The 26322-nt window shown below is 43.7% G+C and overlaps 1 protein-coding gene across 1 annotated transcript in view; it reads left to right on the top strand.

Annotated features, from left to right (window-relative positions):
* The window catches only part of KCNJ6 (potassium inwardly rectifying channel subfamily J member 6), a 276664-nt gene that overhangs the window by 65117 nt on the left and 185225 nt on the right, over positions 1–26322 (top strand). Inside the window, exon 2 of the mRNA XM_047756575.1 lies at positions 11428–11479. Coding sequence (XP_047612531.1) covers positions 11455–11479 — 25 coding nt within the window. The 5' untranslated portion in view covers positions 11428–11454. The remainder of the gene's footprint in view (positions 1–11427; positions 11480–26322) is intronic.

Genomic DNA, 26322 nt, shown 5'->3' with positions numbered 1-26322 from the left:
AGCTGAAAGTGTAGAATTAATTATAAATAGGAAAAAAAAAGGAGGATAAAGAACAAAAGACAAAGGAGAATGGGATGGTGTTGCTTGTTTTCCTTCCTTCTCAGAAATCTGTGCTGTGAGGTACCGAATGAAGGGTCACCATCTTGCCATTTCTTCTTCTGCCCAAACAGAGGTTCAAGCTCAAAATGTGGCAAGAAGCATAAGAAAATGATATGAGTTCTATCAATAAATGTTCCTCATTCTCCAGCCCAGTAAATGTCACATTTGGTTATGAAATCGAACTTGGCAAAATAACATTCTTTAAATATTCCTCCAACTTAGGATCTTAGTATTGACACAGATGAGATTGAAGTATTACATCTCCTTGTCCTGCTACAGCCTTTCTCACCCATGCAGAAGTAACAGGCTGACTTCCGGTAATTCCAATAACTGAGGCTCTCAGTGACCTGTTGGGCTCCCCTGTGACCCAACTCAGCAAGGATGGTGTTCTGTTTTGAAAACAAGCATCCATACTACTTCCCTGAACACCAATAGCACCCGAGGATGATTTGGCGTGGGAAGGAACTCTTACTGTGCATCGCTGGGTTCCCCATCTCACTGGGAGATTTCCATGTGGGTTTTGCAGTATTGAGGAACCTAGTCTTAAGCCTAACCATTCGATTTACTTCCTGTCAAAAAAACTTGACCATGGCCCTCCCAAATGCTGTTCATTTTCATACCTCACAAAACTGAGCATGAATGAATGAATGAATCGCTTGCTCTTCACTACAACCCAGCCATTTCTTGAGGGAGAATATTGGTGTATTGCCTATGGCAACACAGCATAACCCTAGCAGAGAAAGCTACCTCCTCCCTGCCAATGGAAACTATAGGCATAAGTTAAAAGTGAGGGAAGTCTTGAGCTCTGGGAAATTGTTTTCTCTGAGTAACCTGGAAAATCGAGAAAACCTGTTGTCTCTGGGAAATGGGGAGAGGAGATACTGCCGCAGTACCTTTGCACAGGGCTCCCTAATACAACATTTCATCATTAGATAAACAAAAGGTGTTCTAGGAACCATATCAATCTCACTCTTGGATTTGAACAACTCCTTAAGTGAGGGTCCAACCTGCTGGGTCAGGTGAATTCTCGTAAACATCCCTTGTATGGCCAAATAATCAGTTACTAGTTGTTTTGCCAGTCTATTCCTATCATTGCTCCCAGTTTACCTCCACCATTATCCCCACCACCCTCCTCTGATCAAATATAAGAAAAACTCCATACAAACAAAAGCCAAAGAAATTGAGGATTATTTTCCCTTGGACTATGACCACATCTCTGAAACAATTTTAGAAAGGCTCTTACAGGTCATTCTATTGCACCACTTCCTGGAGCAGAAATCTTTCTGGACCATATTGGACGAATAATAAACCAGTACCCCCGTCAGGAAACTCATGACAGCTCAACGTTATTTGTTCTGGTCCTTCTTCAATTTTGTCTGGGGATTTTGCTTTCTCTTCTTTGGAAACAAAAGGATGAATTCCTTTTTGTTTCCCAGTGGTTCCTGGATTTGTCATCAGTGTTGCCTCTGGAAGTCATGGCTTTGAGAAGGACAAGTCCAATGCAGAAGTATGCACAGGTCACTAGAAAAGGGGTAGCCAAGGACAATGTCAAACAAGAGGTCAAACCTGAACTGACCCTCCAGGACAAGTAGGAGTTAACTGCACATGTGAAGAAGCATGGAGCAATGCCATGAGCCATGTGCCAAAGGGGGCTCCTTCAGGCGGAACATAGTTTAGAAGTGAGTAGTGATGGGAAATGCCTGTAGGTGGAAGCCAGGTCTCCAAGGGAAGTGTCCTGACTTGGCACCGGACAGGGCAGAGTTGGGAGGGCAGAGCACCTAGTAGAGGACTCATTGCACTCAGAATTTGTATCACGGACAAAAGGAAAAAAAAAAGGAAATAATATGAATCTTCTCCCTTTCCTCTTGTGAATAGAAAGGGTTTAGCAAAGCTGGTGCTTCTGATGCAGGTGAGTGGAAGAAGCATCAGCCTCAGTAAGGTTTAGGATTCCTGAAAGATTGCTCTGGAGGGGACAAGAGCCTCAGATAGATGCTGGCCCAGAAGGAAGGCAATAGATGGAGGGAAATGAGGCTGAAAGGAAATTCCAAGCTGCTTCCAAGATTCTGCAGTTTGCAGCTGAGTCCTAGGAAGTCGAGTCAAACCTAGTACTGGTGTGTCCTGGGACAGCAGAGCCTGTCCAGCTCAATGGCAGTGAGAACAGGCTCTGTGGGTTTCTCCCGAGCAGATTTCCTCTGTGCCTCTCCACAGAACAGCTCAGCATTCTCTTTAAAGGAAACTTCTTGATGTGACGTGGGTGATAATGCTTGTCCTATATTTTGTGATATTTCCGGGAGCTCTAGGAAAGGGGGAATGAGTCACTCATCAATATTCCAAGAAACCAGCCACACTGGGCATTCCGGAAGCATTTCTGGGATGTTGGTGCATGAAATCCAGAGTGTAGCCCACAGGGTTTTGAGCCAGGAAAGACACATACAGAGATTTGGAGAAATTCCACAGCCATATGGTCCAACACTTTTCTAATTCTTAGCCCCATAATCAGTGTCCTCTGGTCAGGAGAAGTTCGTGTGCTCAACATGCTTAGAAAAAGGATCCTGGGTGATGCTCCAAATTCTTTCATCCCACCTAAGACTCACAACCTAGGGCACAGGTGAATGAGGTGATGTTAGTATAAGCACAACAATGAATTCATGTAATTTATTTTTGCAGAACATCCTACTATTTCAGTACGGTAGGACCCTCCCTGGTCTGGACAACATGGTCAGAGTGATGGAGTCCTAGGGAACCCCCTAAGGTAAATGGCACACAAGGGACCTTAAAAAGTATGTCTAGGGAGGACAGGGGCTCTCAGCCTTGTGCAAAGGAGGCCACATTACTAAAAGCACCCTGTGTGATCTGCCCAATAATAATTTAACCTCCTCCTTCAAACACTTCCTGCTAATTCTTTTACCCCAAATCTTATCTTTAGATCACCACAGGAGCCTTTCACTGAGTAAATTAAGGATACAAACTAACTAAACAGAAACAGATCACTGACATGGAAAGCAGACTTGTGGTTGCCAAGAGGGAGAGGGGAGGGAGTAGGATCCATGGGGAGTTTGGGGTTGGTAGGTGCAAACTATTACATTTAGAATGGATAAGCAATGGGATTCTACTGTACAGCACAAGGAACTATGTCCAATCTCGGGTTAGAACATGATGGAAGATACATTTTAAAAAAGGAATGTGTATATATGTATGACCTGGTCACTTTAGTGTACAGTAGAAATTGAAAGAACATTGTAAATCAACTATATTTTAATTAAAATAAATAAATACATTAATTAATTAACCATCCTATATACAATTGTACCACATTTTAATGGACAAGTTCTTAATTCTTCAAACCCCCTGTCCTTCAGCTTCTAAGAAAGAGATCTCTGGGTTTCCCCAAGATGCTTACATAGGTTCAGTCCTTGGCACCTTGCCTCTTCTCTCAGCTTCAAACATCACCCCAACTCCAAACCCAGACTCCTCCTGAGTGACTCAGCCTGGCCCCCGTGGTCTTCCACAGTTTACACACTAATATTCCAAGCTGCTACTCTTCCCACACTTGGCTCCAGTCCACCTGCTATGCAGTGCCTCTGGCATATAGGTTACCAACTTCTACTGTTTCCACACCTAGAATACTCTTCCTCACTCATTCTATCCCCTCCCACATCCCTTTCTCATACTTCTTGACACAATGAAGCTCTTTCTCTGTGAGCCTGCTCTGGTTCCATGAGTTAGAACTTCTGTGTTTAATCACAGATTCAATTTCAGTACATGTAATTGATCTGCTCATCTTTTCCATTTCTTCCTTGTTCAGTCTTGGGAGATTGTACCTTTCTAAGCATTCATCCATTTCTTCTAAGTTGTCCGTTTTATTGACATATAGTTGCTTTTAGCAGTCTCTTATGGCCCTTCGAATTTCTGTTGTGTCAGTTGTAACTTTTCCTTTTTCATTTCCAATTGTATTGATTTGGGCCCTCTCCCTTTTTTTTCTTGATGAGTCTGGCTAATGGCTTATCAATTTTGTGTACCTTTTCAAAGAACAAGCTTTTAGTTTTATTGGTCTTTTCTACTGTATTTTTGGTCTCTATTTCATTTATTTCTGCTCTGATCTTTATGATTTCTTTCCTTCTAATAACTTTGGGTTTTGTTTGTTCTTCTTTCTCTAGTTGCTTTAGGTGTAAGGTTAGGTTGTTCACTTGAGATTTTTCTTATTTCCTGCAATAAGCTTGTATCACTATAAAATTCCCTCTTAGAACTGCTTTTATTGTAGCCCATAGGTTTTTTGATCATCGTGTTTTTGTTTGCACTTGTCTCTTGGTATCTTTTTATTTCCTCTTTGATTTCTTCAGTGATCCATTGGTTGTTTAGTAACATACTGTTTAGCTTCCACATGTTTGTGGGTTTTGCATTTTTTTCCTGTAACTGATTTCTAATTTCATAGTGTTGTGCTCACAGAATATGCTTGATATGATTTCAGTTTTCTTAAATTTACTGAGGCTTGCTTTGTGGCCCAGCATGTGATCTATCCTGGAGAATCCAAGTGCACTTGAACAGAATGTGTATTCTTCCGCTTCTGGATGGGATGCTCCTCCAGAATATCCGTGGACTTCTGTGTTTGAAAACTCTACATCTTACCAGCTCTGGGGAAGCTTTATGAACCTCTCTGTGCCTCAATTTCTCCATTTCCAATGTGTGTTTGTGTGTATGTGTGTGTGTGGGGGGGGAATAGCATTTATTTCATAGGTCTTTATGGAAATTAAATGAGATAGTCTAGCAATGCCCTTAACATAGTGCCAGTGTGTAATAAACATGAAATAAATGTGAAGGATTGCTATTTTATTGTCCTAAACCATAGCTTCATGCTGACTACTTATTTCCATGAGTTTATCATTAGCAAAAGGCTAATTAGTGGTCCTTAAATCCTCTGGCTATTTTTCAGTAACAACTCAAAGAAATATGTGGTACCACATGATAAGAATAATTATTTGATTGGCTACCTGAGGACGTTGCATTTTTCCTTTTAAATCAGTCCTCTGGTGACCTGCTATGGCATTATGTCAGTAAAGTGGAAAAGGGAAACTCCAGATGGAGGCCACAGCTGGCACATTTGTAGAGAACTCTAAGAACAAGGTGTGAGATGTGTAGCCCCTGTTTTAACCTGGAAGTGAGGTCCAATGAGGATACAAGTTCATAAAATAACATTATCCTTTCCCACTTTTTATAAATGTTCCCTTAAGTGGTTGTAACTTTTTTAAAAATCACAGTTTTCTGATGAATATAAGCACACATTTTTAGAGATATAAAAATATCCAAAATGCAAATATGACTGCTTTGAAATATATAAACTATGATGAGTTTCCCCCTCATCCTTTAAAGCCTACTTTTGGGTTCCAGAAAGTAAGGCAGTCTCACTGCTGAACATGCAGACCTCACTCAGCTCTACCAACTCCTGCCCTCTGTGTGCCAGGGAGCCCCATGAAGCAGAAAATCACCTCCTCCACCCTCTCTAAAACTTGACATTCATGAATCAACCACACACACACACACACACACACACACACACACACACAGTCTTAGTTGTATCTTTGAGCTATAGTCAAGCTCTGTTATAATTGCCTTCATTAAAAACTCCTCTGTCATTTCAGACAGTCAGAGAGAAGTATATATCTGGCATGGTTCCAGCAGTAAGCCATATTCTTCTTAACTGAAACAGAAGTGTGAGTATAAATCACATACACACACACACACACACACACCAAACATACTGCTGAGCTTTTATTTGTATTCCCAGATATGGTAGAGAGAGCACAGTCAGACAATAAGAAAATTAAATACTCACTGGCCCTGAGGGTTAATACTCCACCCAAGGAGATGGGTATGATCCTAACAAGACATTCATGATTTTTTTCATCGATGTATGTTTTGCTCAAACATATCACCGTGACTCCCCCAAATTCTGAAAGTTTCTGTTATTCCATTAAATGTATGACAACACAATTTTTAAGTAGGGTTCCTCTTAGAGCAAAAGAACCCACCTCTTCCAAGAAGTGTGCCAAAGTTCTGGAAACATTTATTCTGGTGGAAGGTTTTATCAATGGGGGAATGGTGTACGAGGAATGGTGTACGAGGTCACCAGCCATTGACTTTCAGGCAGCCTTGGATCTTATAGGTCCAAGAAAAATTGCTCTGCTGTTTTTGATACCAGAGCCAGAGGTCAGTATTTTTCCTCAAACAGCAAGAACAGGCTATAACTCTTGGCCCTCGTGGTAGCCAAAGGGAAAATGATCAAACACACATATACACATATGGATATAACACTTGAATGTATTAACACACATTTTCCCATTTGTTCTTCACAATGAGGCTGTGCATGAAGAAACGCAGATAGACAACACGTACCCCCACTTTTCAGATAAGCAAACTGAATTTTCCAGAGGTTAATAACAAGCAGGGAGGAAGTAGTGCCAAAACCAAAACCTTTCATATTGGACCCAGTTTCCTTTCCAAACGCCCCATGTCTTCATTTCTCATTCACTCACATTTGGTCTCAAAATAATAACATCCAAGCAGCATAGACACTGTAAATAAGAGCAATAAATTTTCAGTCCAAAGTAAGCTCTTTTCTCCAGAACAGTAATAGTCCTGGTTTTCTTTTTAATTTTATAATGAATAGACCAGTTGATTATGTCAAATATCAAAGCCTTTGGCTCTAGAGGAAAGACATTTCTTAGACTTTATATTTCTTAAGGACTATGTTTTTCATCTTAAAATATCACCAATACTCACACGCTGTCCAAACTATGCATGTGTAGCCTCATCACATAGCTGAATGGCTAGTGGAGAATGTGTGGGAATAGAAAGAAGCTTTTGCATTGCTTTGAAACATGCACTGAGCATTTGGATGTGTCTGTCCAGTAGACAGCATAGCTACTACTAAGGGGACCTCTGCAAACAACAATCTGTGTCTGAAGGAAACTGGCCAAAAATTTAAAATGCCTTGTTCAGGATCCTAGAGCTTTTCAGTGTCAGAGACTTCTGGTCTACCATGCACTTCCTCTCCCCTCTGATGATTGTGCCAATGGGAACCTCCAAATGAGGCTACTGGGAGGTGGGACTTGACTTTTCCAAAGGTCTAAGAATCCCTTACACCCATAATAAATTATGTAGTGATACATGAACATGTTTGAGCATAAGCATGCTTAGAAATAAAGGAAAGATGGGCAGGAAGCACAGGGGGAAGACAGCAGAGATTGAGTTTTCTCCAGCAGAATTTTAGGGATAAATTTGGGAGCACAAGAAGGAAATGAAAATTGCATATCTGGGCAGGGGGAACACTGATTGCCAAGGCAGGAAGCTGCCTATCTCTAGGGTGTGAGTGGAGAGGACAGAACCATTCTGACCGCCAGTCCTGGTTAAAGAACAAGGACTGCATGCTTACTTGCTAGAGAAGGATTGATATATTTCAAGCAGGGGTGCCTGTGTCAAGTCTGCATTTTAGACAGATCCCCCAGAATTGTCTGGTGAGGCTAGAGGCAGAGAGAAGCAACATCCATAGTCCCTTTAAGAGACAGCAGTTGGGAGTTCCCGTCATGGCTCAGTGGTTAATGAATCTGACTAGAAACCATGAGGTTGTGGGTTCGATCCATGGCCTTGATCAGTGGGTTAAGGATCTGGCGTTGCCATGAGCTGTGGTGTAGGTTGCAGACGTGGCTCAGATCCCGCGTTGCTGTGGCTCAGGCGTAGGCCGGCGGCTATAGCTCTGATTCGACCCCTAGCCTGGGAATCTCCATATGCCACGGGAGCGGCCCAAGAAATGGCAAAAAGACCAAAAAAAAAAAAAACCAGCAGTGAAGGGAGGTCAAATTTAAGCTCAGTGAAATATCAGAGGTGAGGAAGAAAAAGGAGGTGGAGTGTTCTCAGATTTCTGGTTTAGGTATCATGTGAGTAGTGATCCCATAAACCAAAGGCAGAGAATAGAACAAGCAGCCCAGGTGTGAGGGCTTGGGTTTGGCTAGTGGAAAGTGTGTGAGAATAGAAAGTGCTTTCACGTTGCTTTGAAACATGCACTGAGCATTGGGGTGGGACCATCCCGTAGACAGCAGTTCAACGGAGAGGTCAGGGCGGGATGGAGAAATTTGGAAGCTGTAGCCATTTGCAGATATTAGAGATATTGCTGTGGATGAGACAGCTGGAAGAAAGAACACAGAGCATGCAGACCTGAGGAAGCCCAACACAGCCCCTGGATTGCTGCATAAGGGCTCTCATCCCCATGTACAGCAGACTTTGAGGTTCTGGGGAAGAAGAGGTTGTTGACAAGGAGGAGAGACCAGCTTGGTGCAAATGCCTTTCTTGGCAGGGACTTCAGTTTCATCAACTGCATCACTGTGGGGTTGGACTTGACAGCCTCTAAAAGAATCTCTTCCAGGTTTAATATGCTATAATTCTAAATCTCTTCTCAGTATTGTAAATCTGATACCAGCAAATTTACTTTGGAGGAAGCTCTTGGCTCTAGAAAAAAGAGATTTTGCTTGAATGAAATGTAAATCCCTTATCGAGTATACATGCCGTGTGATTGCAAACCTCTACTTTCTGATAATGAGGGAAGGACATAAGGAGTTTAAAGACATCTCATAGAATGACTAAACTACTTACACAGAAACATATGTCATGATTTCCACCATAAGTTATGATTTAGATGAGTCAAACTGAGAGAGCTAAATTTAGGACTTTTAAGGGCCCCTCCCCCTGTCGGTGTCAGAAGTTTCCGTTTAATTACGGGGAAGAGAAAAATGCTTATACAGGCATTATTTGATTTCTCCAGGAGTAGGAAATCCAATACATCTGGATAAAAATAGATGCAAGGACCACTCCCCAGCAAGACTGGTTTACAAAGGGTGGCAGGGTCCTGGGTCATAAGATGTAATGCAGTGACACACAACCAAGAAGACAGACAGGCTTGACAGGGCTTCATAAGGAATCTGAGTGCCTGTTAGGGAGTCTCACCACTGAGGTCGTCAGGAAAGGGCCAAGCTGAAGAGGTAAACCCAAGGTAAAACCTAATGGAACACAGAGAACAAGGAAGGCAAGTCATAGACCAGGATGCAAGGAGAGGAGCTGTAAATAGAGGGGCCAAACCAGCAGCAAAACTAGGCGGAGGGGAAGTGCAGAGTCAAGGACAGAGCAGCAGAAACAGAACAGGTCAAGGACGAATTTCACTGAGTTCTCACCATGGAGTTTCATCTATCCCTGAATGGCCATCCACCACTATGCTAGACTGGTCTTTGAAGCAGCCTCTGTGCACACTCCTGGGAACCTGTGTTGCTGTGGCAAGTTCCTCTCTGTCTCTGCTACCCAACGCTCTTGGCCTCTCCAATAGCTGTGCTATTTCTTTACATCTCCATATAAACCACATGGCAGGCTAAATATCACAGATTATTGCCACCTCAGTAGTATCATAGATGACGGTTTCTTAGCTCCTTCCCTTCTCAAGGGCAATTACTAGTTTAAGTAAGAGGCAGTGCCCTGGGTTTATTGCTGTTAATGCAGGGCTTGCGAGTATTAAGTGTACTTGTGATGTGCAGCATTGCTTATTGACATTCAAAGCAGTGTCAATAAGCAGCACTACCTTTTCGTTTGGGAGTCCTGGCTGTAGAAGGATTAATAATGATGTGGTTAACGTACTTCAACACTCAAGCCAATGACACGTCGACTCAACTGCTAGCCCAGCAGCTGCGACGGGCTCAGCACTAAACTGTGGCCATGGGGAGAAATCAACCTCACCTTCGGTTTCTAAGAGCTAGAATGTTGATGGCACAGGAGCTGGAGCATTGCCACACGACTAAGAGTCGATGACGTACCTATCCCACGGGAAGGCATGCTGTGGGTATGGACATTCGTAAACAGAAGTCGGAGAAGGAAAAATGACAGTATAAAAGCACAAGATAGTATTTTTTGCCTATGAGTTCAGCACAGATTGGGAGGGTCGGGGATAAAGTTAACACCCTTGACAAGTTAGCAAGAATGCATGGAAAGGAATATTTTTATGCACTATCAGAACCAAGCTTTATGGAGGATAATTGGGCAATACATGTCAAAATTCTTCATAGTCATGCTTTTTAACCAAATCATACCTAACCGCAATATTTATCCTCAGCGTTGATAGGACAAGTGTACAAATATGTGAGTTCAGGATGCTCATCACAGTGTTTTATAAACTAGTAAAAAAATTTAAACAAATTAAATGAAATCTGGTTAAGGAAATTATGGCCTAACTCATGATGAATGCAGTCACTAAAAAATGATAATGTATTCTACCCTTATTGACATAAAAAGATGCATGATATGGCATTAAGTGAAAAGTGGCTTACAGTATAGTTTGCATAGTATAGATAGTTATATTTGTAAAAAGGGGATTATATTTCCACATCTGTATATGGTGTAGAAATAGGAATAGAAAGGTGTTCACCCAATTATAACAGTGGTTTCCTTGGAGGAGGGAAGGATCATGAGAGAAGTATATATTCTGATTTTATAATTTTTCAATATTGTCTGAATTTTTCAGTAACTAGCATGTATTAGCTTCATAATTAGAAAAAAGAATAAGGCAGAAAAAGAGAAAAATAATAGTAGCCAATATTTCAGTTACTATATCTGTTAGGAGTCCAAGAAATTGAAAAGAGTTTTCAGAAGAGATGACCATTATTTTTAACAGCTCCAAAGTACTTTCCTAATTAGGACAGACTCAGTTGATGTATGTATCTTTCTGGCTCTCAAACTCAGTGGGTTATAACCTACATCCTAGTTGGAACAAAACGTTTTCAGCCCAGAAGAGATAAGGCCATAAAGCCATCAAAAGTGATGACTTTCCAAAAAGGAATCAAAAAAGTTAAGACAAAGAAAAATGTATAAAATCTATTTGGCTTTCAGGAAAAAAAAAAAAAGTCAAATGACTACAAAAATTCCAGCTCCAAAAATACCAAAAAACTTGAACAGGAGAAAATAGAGAGCAAAAGATTGGCACACGGGTGTCAAAACTCCAGTGTCAAAGAGATTTTGACAACTGGTCGTGCATCACCAATTACACACACATCCAAGACCAATGTGACAGACGCTTGTTTCCAAGAGCACTGGCAGATTTTTTAGTGCCTTAAAAATCTCTTTTCAGTGGCTGACAGATCATATAGCTATAATGTGAGATTTTAAAATTCATTTCATCATGGGTGACCAAATTCTAACATGGGAAGAAGAAGGGAGAGAGAGAGAGCTGTAACAGACCCTCGTGTTGATTCATACTGAAGACAGGCTTTACACATGGTTGTCTTTTCTTCTTGCTTCCAGGAAAAGCACAAAGAGGAAATTTCAGCGATGGCAAAGTTGACAGAATCCATGAGTGAGTAACCTGAAATTTATTCAGTTTTGGTTTTGAATGGAAAACCACAACATCTTGCAAAAATCACATCCCTTTGTGATTATCTGATTTGTCTCTTTCATTCTTGTGATAGCCAAGGTCTACATAACACAGACCATCGTGTAGTGTTACAGTTGTGTGTTACTCAAAATTCATCTCTCCTGGGGTCCAGTTCTGTGCTGAAAGTGTTACACAATGTATGGAGCTAAAGAATCAGAATGGATTTTATCTATAGCACTGCATTGGACATTGAGACTCACAGGAACATTAACCTGAGTTTTAGGAGGTTTACGCAAAGTCAGCAGAAGTTTTATGCACAGAGAGTCCATAGGCTGGATAATCTAAAGAGTGGAAATAATGGCTTATCATTGGCAGACCTGTTAGGTGTAGTTCAGAAATTTCAGACAGAACTATTAAAAAGGGAGTACTTGAGGTGTAAGTAGCTTGCCATGATTTAGGTTTTGTATATATCAGCAGTATACTGCTCTAAGTTCTTAAGCCAAATAAACAGGATACACAAAGTGTTTTGAAGAGAAAAGAAAAATAATTATAATCAATCCTCCTGCAAACTGAGAAATGCAATTTCCTGTGATAATGTTTAAATATTAAAGACCATCTGAATATGAAATAAACAGTCAAGGCAGACTTTTTTCCTTTGAAAAGGTACGTGTTCTTGGTGATAGATTTCACAACTAAAGTGACAAAGAGGGGAGTTCCCACTGTGACACAGTGGGTTAATGATCTGGCTTGTCTCCGTGGAGACGCAGGTTCCATTCCAGCCCAGCACAGTGGGTTAAGGATCCATCATTGCCATAGCGGTGGTGCAGGTTGCAGCTCCAGCTCAGATTTAATCCCTGGTCCGGGAACTTCCATATGCCATAAAAATAAATAAAGTGACAAAGGGGGGTTCTCTCATGGTGTAGCATGTTGAGGATCTGGCGTTATCACTGCAGCACCCCCAGTCAGTTGTTGCTGTGGTGCAAGTTCAGTCCCTGGCCCGGGAACTTCCACATGCTGTGAGCACAACAAAAACATAAATAAAAAGTAAAGTGACAAGGGAAGCTTGCAGATACTTCTCCATTATCACTAGGGCCATAGACACCTATGTAAAGTTGGCCTGCAACATTAACCATTGATCTTGCCTACATTTAATTGGGTCCCTGCCTGCCCCTTCTACTATTCCTCAAATCCTGAGAGTATTAAATACAAGTGATCTTCTGCAGCACAATCAGTGAGCCCTTATCTCCACAGACAACCCCCCCACAAGAAAAGGCAATGTTACAAGGTTCTGCACATTGCTGTTTCTTTAATTTCTGACCCCAAACTTCTGCCTAATTTCATGTCTTGAACATGTGCTAATTTCAGGCTGTGAATTTCACACAGCTCACAAGGACTAAGTCAAAAATAAGCCTTGCCCTGCTCCCAAGCCTTTCTCGCCCTCTCCTCTGGGTCACCCCTGCCCTCTCTCCCTCTAGCCTTGAAGATGGAAAAACATTTAGAGGATCTGCCACTTAGTTTGAAGAATCTCACATTGGTTCTCTGTCTGGGAAAAAGAACCTTGAGTCATGAAGGTGTTCTTCTTAGACCTGGAATGAAATAGTGAGGGTACCAGAACCACCATGAAACTCACATGCCTATACCATCAAAATATGGAGCAGGATTGTTACAGAACCAATGAATTCACAATCCACAGCACCCTCACAGATCTAGTTTTCATCTCTAAGTCCAAAGTCACCAACACAGAAGACTCACAGATGGTCTGAATGCTAGAAAGATCAGCCGCTTGGAATCTAGCATCATTGTCCATGAATGGAGCCTGGGGGGATACGGTGCATGAAACTAGATAGTGCCCCCCATCAGCTGTGATGCCAACAGGTTTCAGGATGAGGATCTTATTAGAATTTGATGTTCTAGTTCAGTAAGTATTTTAACACACCTAGCTGAACTGTAAACCATTAAGGGCACTATAGAAGATCTATACTGGTCAATATTTCTGCCAGAGGTATTTTGTTTTTTCCATCTCTATCGGATCCAGAAGCATTTAAGTAAGAGCACCTCTGACCCTCCCTGATGTATTGGTTTCAGGTTTCATGTTTGCCTCTGCAATCATTCTAATGACTTTGATCTATGATCTAGTCACTGGCTTAAGAGAATTCTGCCAAAATTGAATTCCAAATCCTTAGGTAGATGAAAGGTCATGGCCATTCTTCCAATTTGCTCTGTCTTTTTTTTAAAAAAATCACATTGGTATATTCAATCCACAAAGGAAATTTAAAGTTTGAAAATGGATCTTGGAATCAAACTCAACATTCCAGTTCATCAATCCTCGCAAAGATAAAGAATATTATAAAATATATAAGATATACTACTACTTTTCCAAGGGCTCACTATGAAAGTTAAATCTCGTGTTCAAAACTAGTAAATTTTTCATCCAAATTAAATTCATGAATAATGTTACATACAACTATACATTTATTCTACATAGGAAATCTGCAAGGAAATAAATACATAATTACGTAAGAAGACTCGATCAGTGGGCTAAGCAAAGAATTGACATTTAATCAGTATGTGATAAATTTGATGGGAACATCAAATCCATGGCCCCCAGAGAAAAGGGACAAAAACAGAACCATGAATACCCAGGACACAGTGCACTGAATGGATTTTCGGAGCCAGTGAACTCTTTGCTTGTTAAACTGCCAAGCAAAAGCCATCTGGTTACTAGAGCATCTTTTTGTTTAACAAGAACTGGAGAGCGATTTTTCCCCAGTCACCATAGGCTCCAAATGCCATCAATGGCCATGCAAGTACCACAGAGGGGATGAGGTATCTTCTTTAGCCTCTAGAGCAGGGTGAGGAGTATCTCTTTCTATCATGTGCAAAATCAACCATTTCAAAAAAACAGAAAACCAGCATTAGTCATTTTTTAAAAGAACAAGCAAGGGACACAAAAATATTAACAGGTTTTTTAAATGTTAATTTAAGAGCAGCTTTATTGGAGTTCCCATCATGGTGCAGTGGTTAACGATTCCGATTAGGAGCCATAAGGTGGTGTGTTCAATCCTTGGCCTTGCTCAGTAGGTTAAGGATCTGGCATTGCTGTGAGCTGTGGTGTAGGTTGCAGATGCAGCTCGGATCTGGCATTGCTGTGGCGCTGGCATAGGCTGGCAGCTGTACCTCTAATTAGACTCCCAGCCTGGAAACCTCTGTATGCCTCAGGTCAGCCCTAAAAAGCAAAAAAGAAAAAGAAAAAAAAAGACCTTTATTTAATAAACACATGATAATATTTCAAAATATATTTGTCATATTATTGGAGTGAGGAATGGGCATGACAAGAAAGAAAAGAAAGGAAGAAAAACAGATGAATTATAAGAAATACACAGAAGAAAAATGCAGGGGAAAACATACATATAAAAAAGGACCTAGAGGAGTTCCAGTCGTGGTGCAGTGGTTAACGAATCTGACTAGGAACCATGAGGTTGCGGGTTCGATCCCTGGCCTTGCTTAGTGGGTTGGGGACCCAGTGTTGCCGTGAGCTGTGGTGTGGGTTGCAGATGCGGCTCGGATTCCGAGTTGCTGTGGTTCTGGCGTAGGCCAGTGGCTACAGCTCCGATTAGACCCGTAGCCTGGGAACCTCCATATGGTGCAGGAGCGGCCCTAGAAAAGGCAAAAAAAAAAAAAGGGACCTAGAGAAGAAGGAGAGAGACAAAATCAGAAAACAGGTAGACCAAGGGGAAGGAGGTATTGACAGAAAGAGGCTCGGGGATCTAAAATTCCTAAACTACACACTCGCATCCACTGGCTGTGGACTTCCACCTTTCAAAGTCTATTGATTTTTTGTAACACTGCCTTTTGACATTTTAATCTCTGTCAGCATCTTAGAAATGGACATTCTCATACTTGGACCACCAGAAACCTGTTACAAATGGGGCAGCCCAAAACCCCACACTGGAGGAAGTTACCCCAAGTTTGCCTACCAGTCACCAGGATTTTGCTCCCCATCCATTAAAGGAAATCAAGCTGCAAGTCTGACCCCAGTGGAGACTCCCAACCCTAAATAAATAGGCACACAGTGCCCCAAACAATGAAACCACATCCCACACGCTGTCATTAGAGGTGACATTGAGGCTGGCAGGGCCACTTGAATCTAAGTGAGACAGTGACAAATTGGAGACGTCAAAAGGCATGGCAGTAGCCTGGGGGCTCTGGAATCATGATCTGTACAGAGCACCTCTGGAGGTTGTCCTTACATAAATTTCTGCAGGTCATTCACTTCATGAGGAAGTATCAGCCCCCCTCCACACACACCTAGGAGCACATCATACACAGCACAGGAAGTCTCACCACAAGGGTCCATTAATAATGTGGGTTATAATCAAATGTCTGGTCCTGAGCATAGTGATGAAGTTGCAAGGACAGGACAGGTAAGGATGCTTGACCCTGACGTCTTCTTCAGGCTTCAGGGACCCTTCTCAGGCTCCACCCCCACCCCCAGCATTCTGCCCTCTTTCCTGGAGTCCTACTTCTGCCTCCTCTGAGTCAGCTGCAGGTACACAGTCACTGCAAGAGTAGATGGTGGTCACTTAAGGTGCTTGGGGCCAGCCAGGGGCCCCTCTGAGTCATGGGAAGGGGAGCTGACTTCTGCCGCTTTCTGTCACCATCCTTCCAGCCTCTCTCAGGCCCCAGAGCAGCCCCTTCTGGTCCTCCTCACGAGTCACTGCACCCAGGCTGTCCCAGGCTGTGATATCCCTGTGGCCATTACCACCTTAACATATCTTCCCAGGAAAGAGTTACTCATCACCATTCTCAAACAAATAGCAGAGTGACTGTTGTCTCCTGAGTAGCTCCAAGTCTGTCCTTTCCCAGCCAGGACTCAGGGGAGGGGGCCATTGCTCCTCCCACTGCCCAGAGCCACGGGCCTGCTTTGTAGGTACTTAGAAGTCTTGGCTGTCCACAATAATGTAGAGAGAATCCCTCCTCCTACTTAAAGAAATGGTTCAAATTTAGCCCAGACTTGAAATGTTCCAACGTCAAAGGAAATAAAGAGTGAGAACCAATTACAATTACCACGTATTAAATTAGCTCCATGAAAGCACAGCGATGTTTTTTAAATCACGTATTCTCAATCACTCTTGCACTGTTTTAAGTTGTGGAAGGACAAGAAAACAGAGTTCCTTCCCACACCATGGGCAGTGTTTTGGGACAAAGGAGGAGGGATAAAACAGGTGTAGCACAGAGAATCAGGGTCTTGCAGAGGCCACCTAGCAACTCCTACAGCTGGAGGCACATATCTGCATATGTATGCATCATAATGGTTGTGCAGTTTTCACCCAGCAGCCAGTGGGAATGTGGTACCAGGACCCAGGACCCAGCACAAGGAAGCACAGAGGTGTGAGGACGTGGCCAACTGGGGGGAAGAGCCAAGTACTGATATGGCAGCAGTCAGGAGACAGGGCAGCAAGACAGCAGCTGGCTGAGCAGATAGGCAAGAATCAGGTCCTAAAAGGACAAGTTTTCAGCTTGGGCATTTTCCTGTCAGTGATGGAGCAGCACTGAAGGTTTCTAAGCAGATCAGCATTTTATTTATTTTATCAAAGTACAGTTGATTTACAATGTTGTGTTAATTTCAGACGTACAGCACAGTAATTTGGTTACAGATACATATTCTTTCTCAGATTCTTTTCCCTTATAAGTTATTATGAGATACTGAATATAGTTCCCTGTGTTCTACCATAGGTCCTTGTTGTTTATCTCTTTTATATACAATAGTGTGTATCTGTTAATCCCGAACTCAATTTATCCCTCCCCCACCTTCCCCTTTGGTCAGATTGTTTCCTGTGTCTGTGAGTCTGTTTCTGTTTTATAAATAAGTTCATTTGTATCTTGTCTTAAATTAGATTCCACAGATAAGTGATATCATATGAGATTTGTCTTTCTCTGTCTGACTTACCTCGCACAGTATAATAATCTCTAGATCCAAGGTCATTGTCTTAAAATGATTGCAAAGGCCTGTGGGGGTGGATTTTCCACTGGGGCAAAAGTAGAGAAAAGGAGCAAGAAGCTGGTACAGCAGAGGAGCTGAGAGCCTCTGCAGGGCAGCCAAGGGGGGCCTGCAATGCATGAGAGACCAGTGGGGTGAGGTGGAGAGGATGTGGGGAAAATGGAGAGCCATTCCCTTTTGTATACACCCACGGGCCTATCCTGCTGGCTGAGGTATCGAGCTTCTTACCCCCAAGGGGAAAGGCCCACCCACCCTCTCAGACACACTACTGCCAGTGCCCCACCCCAGGCTCTCTTGGGCAGGTGTAGGATTTTAACACAACATGGCAGTTTTACTGCCCACACCTCCCCAAAGGAAAAGGACAATGTCATCAGTTCAAGCAGATGGAGGTACCCAGATTTTGTCCTCTGTTCATGGCTGGTAAGAGACCCCAGAGCTGGACTGGAACTTAAAGGCCATGGAGGATGTTCCTGGGCTGGGCAAAGCTATTCTCTGCATGAAGTCCTTAGGGCCTTCTAAACGGCCTCTATCCTCAGGGACTAAAGCTACACCAGGCCCACCAGATAGTGCTTTTTAAAATGGATCTTCTGGAGTTCCCACTGTGGTTCAGTGGGTTAAGAACCCGACATAGTGTCAGCGAGGATGCGGGTTCCATCCCTGGCCTCACTCAGCAGGTTAAGGATCCAACATTGCCGTGAGCTATGGTGTAGGTCACAGACGAGGCTCGGATTGCTGAGGCTGTGATGTAGGCCAGAAGGTGCAGCTCTGATTTGACCCCTAGCCTGAGAACTTCCATATGCCACAGATGTGGCCATAAAAAGAGAAAAGAAAATGGATCTTCTCGGTCCAAATAAAACTCAGACACTTTAAATACGGAAATCTGTCTCTCAGGCTCAGACTCACACAGGTAGTCATAGCATAACCTCAAAAGTAACATGATTTAATTGCTAAAGGCTATACTCCATTTATAGCTATTATAAAATACCTGCTATATTCCCCATAACATTTAGAAGTTGTGAATTACTATATTGTTAACTGTAATTCATATGATATTATATATCAACTCTACTTCCATTAAAACATTTTTTAAAAAGAAGACAGAATACTAAATTCAAATTCTGAAGGAAATGATTTTCAACCTGAAAATTCAGACCCAGCTGACTGATAGGTAAGTGCAACGACAAAATACAGGCATCAGATTTTCTAATCAGAAAGCTTAGACCCCATGCATCCTTTAAAAAAATCTTCAAGAGGAGTTCCCCTTCGTGGCTCAGTGGTTAATGAATCTGACTAGGAACCATGAGGTTGCGGGTTCAATCCCTGGCCTTGCTCAGTGGGTTAAGGATCTGGCGTTGCCGTGAGCTGTGGTGTAGGTTGCAGACTCGGCTCGGATCCCGCATTGCTATGGCTGTGGTATACAGTTCTGATTTGACCCCTAGCCTGGGAACCTCCATATCCTGCAGGAGCGGCCCAAGAAATGGCAAAAAAAAAAAATCTTCAAGAAAAAGAACACCATGGGTTATAAGAGCTGGGAAAGAAAATAAAGGTATAAGTATCGTTATATGAATATATATATAAAGTATAATATAAATATAAAATTCGCACTAATCTCTGGGAAAACTAAAACCAGGTGTTGCTGACAGCATTGCCTCTGATGACTGGAAGTGGGTAGGAAGAGCTTCAACTTTGTATTTTGTCCTCTTCTTGATTATCTGCCTTTATTTTTGTTGTGGATACAATTACTTGTAATAAAACACTTAAATAAAACTTCAAAAAGCACCCTCTAAAATAAGGGTAATTCAACTTAAAGTCAAATCTACTGCCCTTGACCACCCTTTCTTGACAATGTACTGTTTAAATCACTTCTTTACTTGTGATTATTATCTAGATGCGTTCCTCTGTGATAGCCACCTCTGCTCATTATAAAAGAGGTTTCAGGTCTTTTTGAGGCTCCCCCACTCCCACTCTGTTACTGTCAACTGGCCCTGGCAGTGTGCCTTTTACCATCTTTGCTGTCTAGTCCTTCTCTCTTCCATCAAGCTTTCCTTCTCACGTGCCTTTATCCTCAGTAGACAGCGTGTGTTGCTCTGGCTGCCCAGCATCTCCTCCAGACTCTCCTTGAGCAGGTCCCCATCTCCCCTCCCTTTGCATCTCCCAGCCTGAGACCAGGAGCCCCTCCCTGCTGCAGGTGAGCTGATGCAGATGAGACACAGGGCTGGGTACCAGCCAGCATAGGTGCTGACAAGCAGTCCCTCCCTCTCCCAGCAGCTCTGCCATGTGCTTCTGAGAATAGGTTCTGGAAGCCTAGCCTCCAGGCTGGGTCTCTCACTCTTCCATGACTCTGGGAGCTCTATCTTATCCCTTAGCCATCCCACACACTCGCACTCACCAGACTGGCTCTGCCATCTCAACTACAACTCCGGCCATGCATCTTCCTTTCCATGTATTCTTCCTGGGTTACCTGCAGGACAAGGGAAATGGGGGTCAAGAGCAGATGCCAAGAGGGGCCAGCATGGAGGGGCAGCAGAACGCAGGTGGCTGCAGAAGATTGTCCTGGACATTGGCGCCCCACACAGTGCCTCATCTCAGTCCCATCATTAGGCAGAAAGGCTTCCTTGGGAGTTCCAGTCATGGCTCAGCAGTTAACAAACCCAATTAGCATCCATGAGGACTCGGGTTTGGTCCCTGGCCTTGCTTAGTGGGTAAGGATCCAGCATTGCCCTGAGCTGTGGTGTTGGTCGCAGACATGGCTCAGATCCTGCATTGCTATGGCTCTGATGTAGGCCAGCAGCTACACAGCTCTGATTGGACCCCTAGCCTGGGAACCTCCATATGCCCTGGGTGCAGCCCTAAAAAGAATGAAAGGAAGAAAGAAAGGAAGGAAGGAAGGAAGGAAGGAAGGAAGGAAGAAGGAAGGAAGGAAGGAAGGAAGGAAGGAAGGAAGAAAGAAAGAAAGAAAGAAAGAAAGAAAGAAAGAAAGAAAGAAAGAAAGAAAGAAAGAAAGAAAGAAAGAAAGAAAGAAAGAAAGAAAAAGAAAGGCTTCCTTTGATCCAGAGCAGAAGAGAGTCAGCAGCCTCTTCCCCACTGGTGTGCCTCTAAAAAAGATGTTATTTTCCACTAAGAGGCAGGTGCTTTCCTTACTGGAATATAGCTTTAAATTCAAGGATAATCACTTCCTGCTTGAGATTATGGGCCCGTTGTTGGCATCAGAGATTCTAGCTCTGAGGTAAGAGGGCCTGAAATGCACTATAGTCCTTGTGCAGCTTGGCAGTCTGAGCCACCATCCGCATGGGGATGGGCTTGATGCCCTGCCTGGTCCTCCCTTCTCTCCCCTCTCATGTCCCTCAAGGGGGCTTTCTTGCTTCTGTGGTTTCTATCCCCTGCCTCATTGCTAAGGCCCTCTCCCCCTAAAGGCCAGCATCATATAAGAATGCAGTTTCCTCTCTTGCTGTCTCTGGAACCAGCTTATAATTTAAAGGATTTGACTGTAGAAACACACAGCAATGTTCAAAGCATCAAACTAAACGAGTAAATTTGATTTTAGGGTGGCTGACATTTATAAGTTGTTACTGGTCTTCAAGCAAATGGAAATGGAGAGAATCTGTTTCCTCAAATTCATTTCCCTTTAAGATCTTGGAGATCACTTTCACACACACACACACAGACACACACACACACCTGTCCCCGATGAATGTCCCTGGATTAGTTGGTGAGAAACTCACCTCTGACACCAACAACTTCTCGTGGGCACTGGAAAATCTAGATTGGGGTTTCTTGCTTTGGACACCATTGACCTTTGGGTCCAGATAATTCTTCACTGTGAAGGTGTGTGCATTGAAGGACATTTCATAGCATCCTCGACCTCTACTCCCCAAATGCCAGTAGCACCCTCCCCCAGTTGTCACAACCTGTGTCTTCAGACATCACTAAATTTGCTCCAAGAAGCAAGTCATCCCCCTTTGAAAGGTTGAGAATCAGCACTCTGATAAACCAAGAAGAACCAATCATTTATTCTTTTGCAGCAACTGTGGGATTTTCTAGTCAACTGCAGACATTCCCAAGGTTTTAGCCTCCAATATCAATCATTCCTTGCTGCAGCCCAGCCTCTACTTGATTGAGGCAGGAATGGACGACCTGGGCCACCAAGAGAAGCCATCTGCTTCAGCTCCTTGGCTTTGAGGGCAACCATAGTATTCCTTTTTTCTTGATGATGCCATTGAATGAACTCAGAAGGATAAAGGGATTTTTGAAGTGATGATGTTTGAGAGTTGGAGACACCACAGCTCTTGGGACTGTGGCAAAAACAGGAGAAATGGAAGGTGTGTGGGGAGAGGAGGTGGAGACTAGATTCTCCCAAATGTGGTAAGAATATCATTTTTTCCTAAACAGCGGTTTTTAGGACCTACCCATTGGCTCCATCAGTAACAATTTTTCTTGCTCACTCTGCCTTTCCGAGCTGTCGATGATGGAAAACCCAGCCCTGGGGCAGCCACATCCATTCAGCCCATCGTGGCTTATTTCCATTTGCCATGATCTCTGGATAGGGGTGGGGGGAAACCGGTGCCATTGGCACGTCCCTGGAGTGTCTTCCTCTCTCGTTTGGGATCACAAGGACTCAGGCCCTCCCTGATTTTCCACTCCTCTCACAGAAGGTCATCATCCAAGAGGATGTTCAAGGTGAGAGTCTCCATGATGCTGTCAGCCCAGCTGATGGATATACGGCTACCCTGGCCAGGATGCTGCCAGCATCCAGTGGGACCACAAGCAACCAAAACCCTCTATCACTCCATCTCCATCACCCCCCCCCAACCCACACACACCCCAGCAGTAGGCATGCTCCCCAAGTCCTCTTTGCCAACCCACTGGGGAGTGCTCAGGTGACATCCCACGACTGTGACTCCCACTTGGGACCCAAGAGCTCAGTCTCCCCCAGCTGGAGGTCCAGCTCCCATAGGAATGGAAACACACTCCAGCCCAAAGAAAAAAGTAAACAAAGGCATTTTTAAACTCTTTCTCTCGCCTCCCACTTCCTCAGCTTCACTCCCTTTCCTGCCTCCCACCCACCCCTCATCTCACTGTCCTTCCCCTCCCCCCTCCCACTCTCTGCCACCTGGCCCTGGGAGCCTGCTCTGCCCTCCCACCACCTGCCACCCATCGCTTGATCCTTCCCCTCCCTCCTCCCACTGCTCCCCTTCCTCCCCCTTCTCATGTCAACCACCAGACCCCCCTCTCTCCGCCCCTGCTGACAACGGGTTTCATTAGGAAAAGTGTGGAAAGAGGATGTGGCCACGCTGTGGAAAGGCTTGGGGTCTGGAACTCGGGGTCTCAGGCATCCTTCTGTGCCCTCAGGTTGCAGAGAGAAGGGTCTCCTGCCCACAGATGTGGCCGTGAGAAAGGGACGCTGGGGACAGATGGCCAACTGGGCAAGTGAGGCCAACCCAGAGCGGTAGGATGTGAGCGCATGCGTGTTTAGGAAGCGCTGAGCCTAAGATAAGGCTTGGGAGATGTGAGCAAGCAGATGGTCAGAGGGAGCAGCAGAGAACACTGAATTCTAAAGCTCAGGCTCCCCAGAGCACAGCACAGGCTGGGAAGGGCCCCTGCCCACATCTGAGGATGGGGCGTTTCTCAAACCTGGGCTGATGTGAACACCTGGGTTGGGGGAATTTGCTTTTTCACCTGCTTTGCCTAATTGAGATTCCCAGCAAACCGGAAGGGGGTCCTTCAGGTAAGTTTTCATCAATCATCTGTCATCCATGTATCGCCTCGCGCTGAGCTGCTGCCCTTCCCCCTCCCATCCCTGCTTTTCCTCCGGGGGACAGGTGTGTGAGCTGGGGACAGGCCATGGGCTCCCCAGGACTCCCTCTGGCTCTGGATTTGTCTGGGGGGTGAGGGTGAGGGGAGGAAGGCAGGGGAACCTGGCTTCTGGCCCTGGGGAAGATTAAAATCAGGTGAGGGTAGAGGTCACCCGGTGGGAGAAAGTCACTTCCCGAATTTCACCAAGTCTCAGCTTCGGCAAGAGGAGAGAACTGGGGCGGGGCGGGGGCGGGGTGGGTCGCGGGGCGGTATTCAGCCCTACAAACTTCGCTGCCTACACAACATACGAAGTTTCAGGCTCAAAAGCGTTCAAAGGAAGAAAGTCAGGGAGCATCCTGATGTTTAAATACTGACTCAGAATCGTTCGGCAGCCCAGAACTGTATTCATAAAGGTTTCTACCAAGTTAGCAAACGGTCCCTGGCATGCAGGGTGGGCGTGGTCCCTCCAGCCAGAGCGCCCTCCTTCAGCCAGCCGGCTGCTGCCACTCAGCAGCCTCCTAGCCGTGAGCCGGCCTATGAATTACTTAACCCTTCTTCCCTGAGTTCCTGCAACTGAGCATAACAACCACCTGGAAGTGTTTTGATACTGTCTATAAAGCTAATGGATATGTATATACAAGCTAATATGTATACTTATGCAATAAACACATATAAGTAATTGCATTTGAATATGTACATACATGCATAAGCTAATAGATATTGAAAGTTAATAAACCTCTATATTCTTATAGTCACATATTGAAAGCTAATAATAATAGATATACACATATACATATATATACATGCATACACATGCCTAGCAATTGTCCCCTATCAGACACTCAAGAACAAAACCAAAAATGAAATGTCTTACTATCCCCAAACCTCATTTTACTTACTATTCTCAAGCCCATTATAAACAAATTCATATTATGGACTTTTGTCACCTTGTACTATATTCAACTCTCTTAAACATCCAAGAGTCACAACGTGGCTGTATGATTTTATAAGTTGGCATTAGGTAATAAAAAACTTCTTGTTGACTGATTCCAGCTACCGTAAGGATTTTAATATGCAGTGCTTGTTCCTGTAGTACCTTTGTTCTGTCGAGTAATAATACTGCACCTTACACTTGAACTTTCATCTTTGCCAAGGAGTCTCCTTGTGTGTTTCATTGTTGAATACTATAATCCTTCCAACGCACTGTGCAGATGCTTTCCTCCCAGCATCACAGGCTCTTTCCTGGAACAGATGTGATACTGATAACATTTGTGCCCTGGATCCATACAGTCCAGTTTACAGAATTAAGAGAGATAAACTTGGCTTTTGATTTCCTGAAGTCAAATCCAAACCAAACATCACTCCCTGCTGGGTTGCTAGAGATGTTTCTTAGCAGATATTTAATTCAGATTATGGCTGTGGCTCTCATCTAGGAGTAAATGTCCACCTAAATCAAAGAAAAACATCTAATGATCGGTGTATCCTGACTTCTAAATAATCCCCTTCCCAATCATTTTCTCCTCCAATTTGCTAGCTCCCTCACCTGCAGGCACACAACACTCAACAAGGATGCTCTCATGAGAAAATAGATATGAAGAAACATGTCTGGATATTTTTCTAATCCAGAATACTCTCCTCCCACGTAAGATCTGCATTCTTTTTCCATGGTTTTAATGAACGGGAAGGTGCTAGATGCATGTCTAAGACCCGCCCATGGAAAAGATTTTCTCACCATTTTCTCCTGCCAGACTTGTACCTGTTACTCCAGGATCATCGAGGAAGGAAGAAATAATACTTTGAATAAATCAGGATTTATCTTCCTCAAAGTGCAGGATTCTTCCCTGCATCCTATTTTTAAAAGTCTAATTTTTCTATCATCACAAATAATTAACCAAGAAATCAATGAGAACTTACCAGCAGTCTCTGAGAGTGTGTGTGGGGGGGGAGGGTATGTTATAAAACAAGAATCAGAACCTTAAGGCTGACACAAAAAGTTAAACACAACTTTGGACATTAAGATAACTCTTGTCTGGTCAAGAGGAAGTAGATGATAAAATTCCAAGGGACTGAGGTACACCTGCAGACCTCACCTTTTTTTGTTTGTTTGTTTGGCATATGGCATATGGAGGTTCCCAGGCCAGGGGTCGAATCAGAGCTACAGCTGCTGGCCTGTGCCACAGCCACAGCAATGCTAGATCTGAACCACATCTGCAACCTATACCACAGCTCACAGCAACGCCAGCTCCTTAATGCACTGAGCAAGGCCAGGGATCAAACCCACAACCTCATGGTTCCTAGTTGGATTCATTTCCACTGCACCACGATGGGAACTCCTCATTTTTTTTTTAACCAAGACTTAAAATCAGATGAATTTCAACTCACAATTCATTTCCTGGAGGAAACTCAAGATTATGTTGTAATTTACCTTCCTGTCTCTCCATATTGGGAGGACAACAAGGTCATTATCGAGATAACCTTGAACCTTCTGGTTGTAAAAAAACAGTAGCAGCAATTTGAACATTCCTGTACTTAATTATTATTGACCCTACGGTGTCTCCACACTGAAGCTGAGATTGAAAAGGGAGAGACTTCTTGAGGGATCCAGGAAGGTTTTGGGAAAGCTGGACCTTGGAGAATGGAAAAGGCTTTACCAAGGAGATGAAAGGGGGTGACAGTGCTACTGGTTAGGGGATGGTGGGGAACTTGGGGGTCAAGATGGTGTGGTGGCCATTCTCTTAGGGGAAAACAGTGGAGGCAAGGGAGCACAGGTGTGTTGGGAGAACAATGATCAGGACACACTGACTAAAGCTGGATACTTTAAGTAGGGAAATATTTTAACCTAGGAACGGTGGATGGGGTCAGTAAGGCACTGAATGCTGGATAAGAAGTTTTCTAATTTATCCTATCGCTCAACATTTTCTGAAGTATATTCCTAGGGCCAAGAGTACCATGACTTCCTCAGACTAATTTTTTTAAAAGCAGGATTGATGAGGGGTGTTGGTGATTCAATTATTTTAGGAGGAACTTGCCC

This window comes from Phacochoerus africanus, chromosome 1, assembly GCF_016906955.1.
Source record: "Phacochoerus africanus isolate WHEZ1 chromosome 1, ROS_Pafr_v1, whole genome shotgun sequence".
NCBI lineage: Eukaryota > Metazoa > Chordata > Mammalia > Artiodactyla > Suidae > Phacochoerus > Phacochoerus africanus.
The sequence above is the reverse complement of the archived record's forward strand: the minus strand, read 5'-3'. Positions and strand labels throughout refer to the sequence as shown.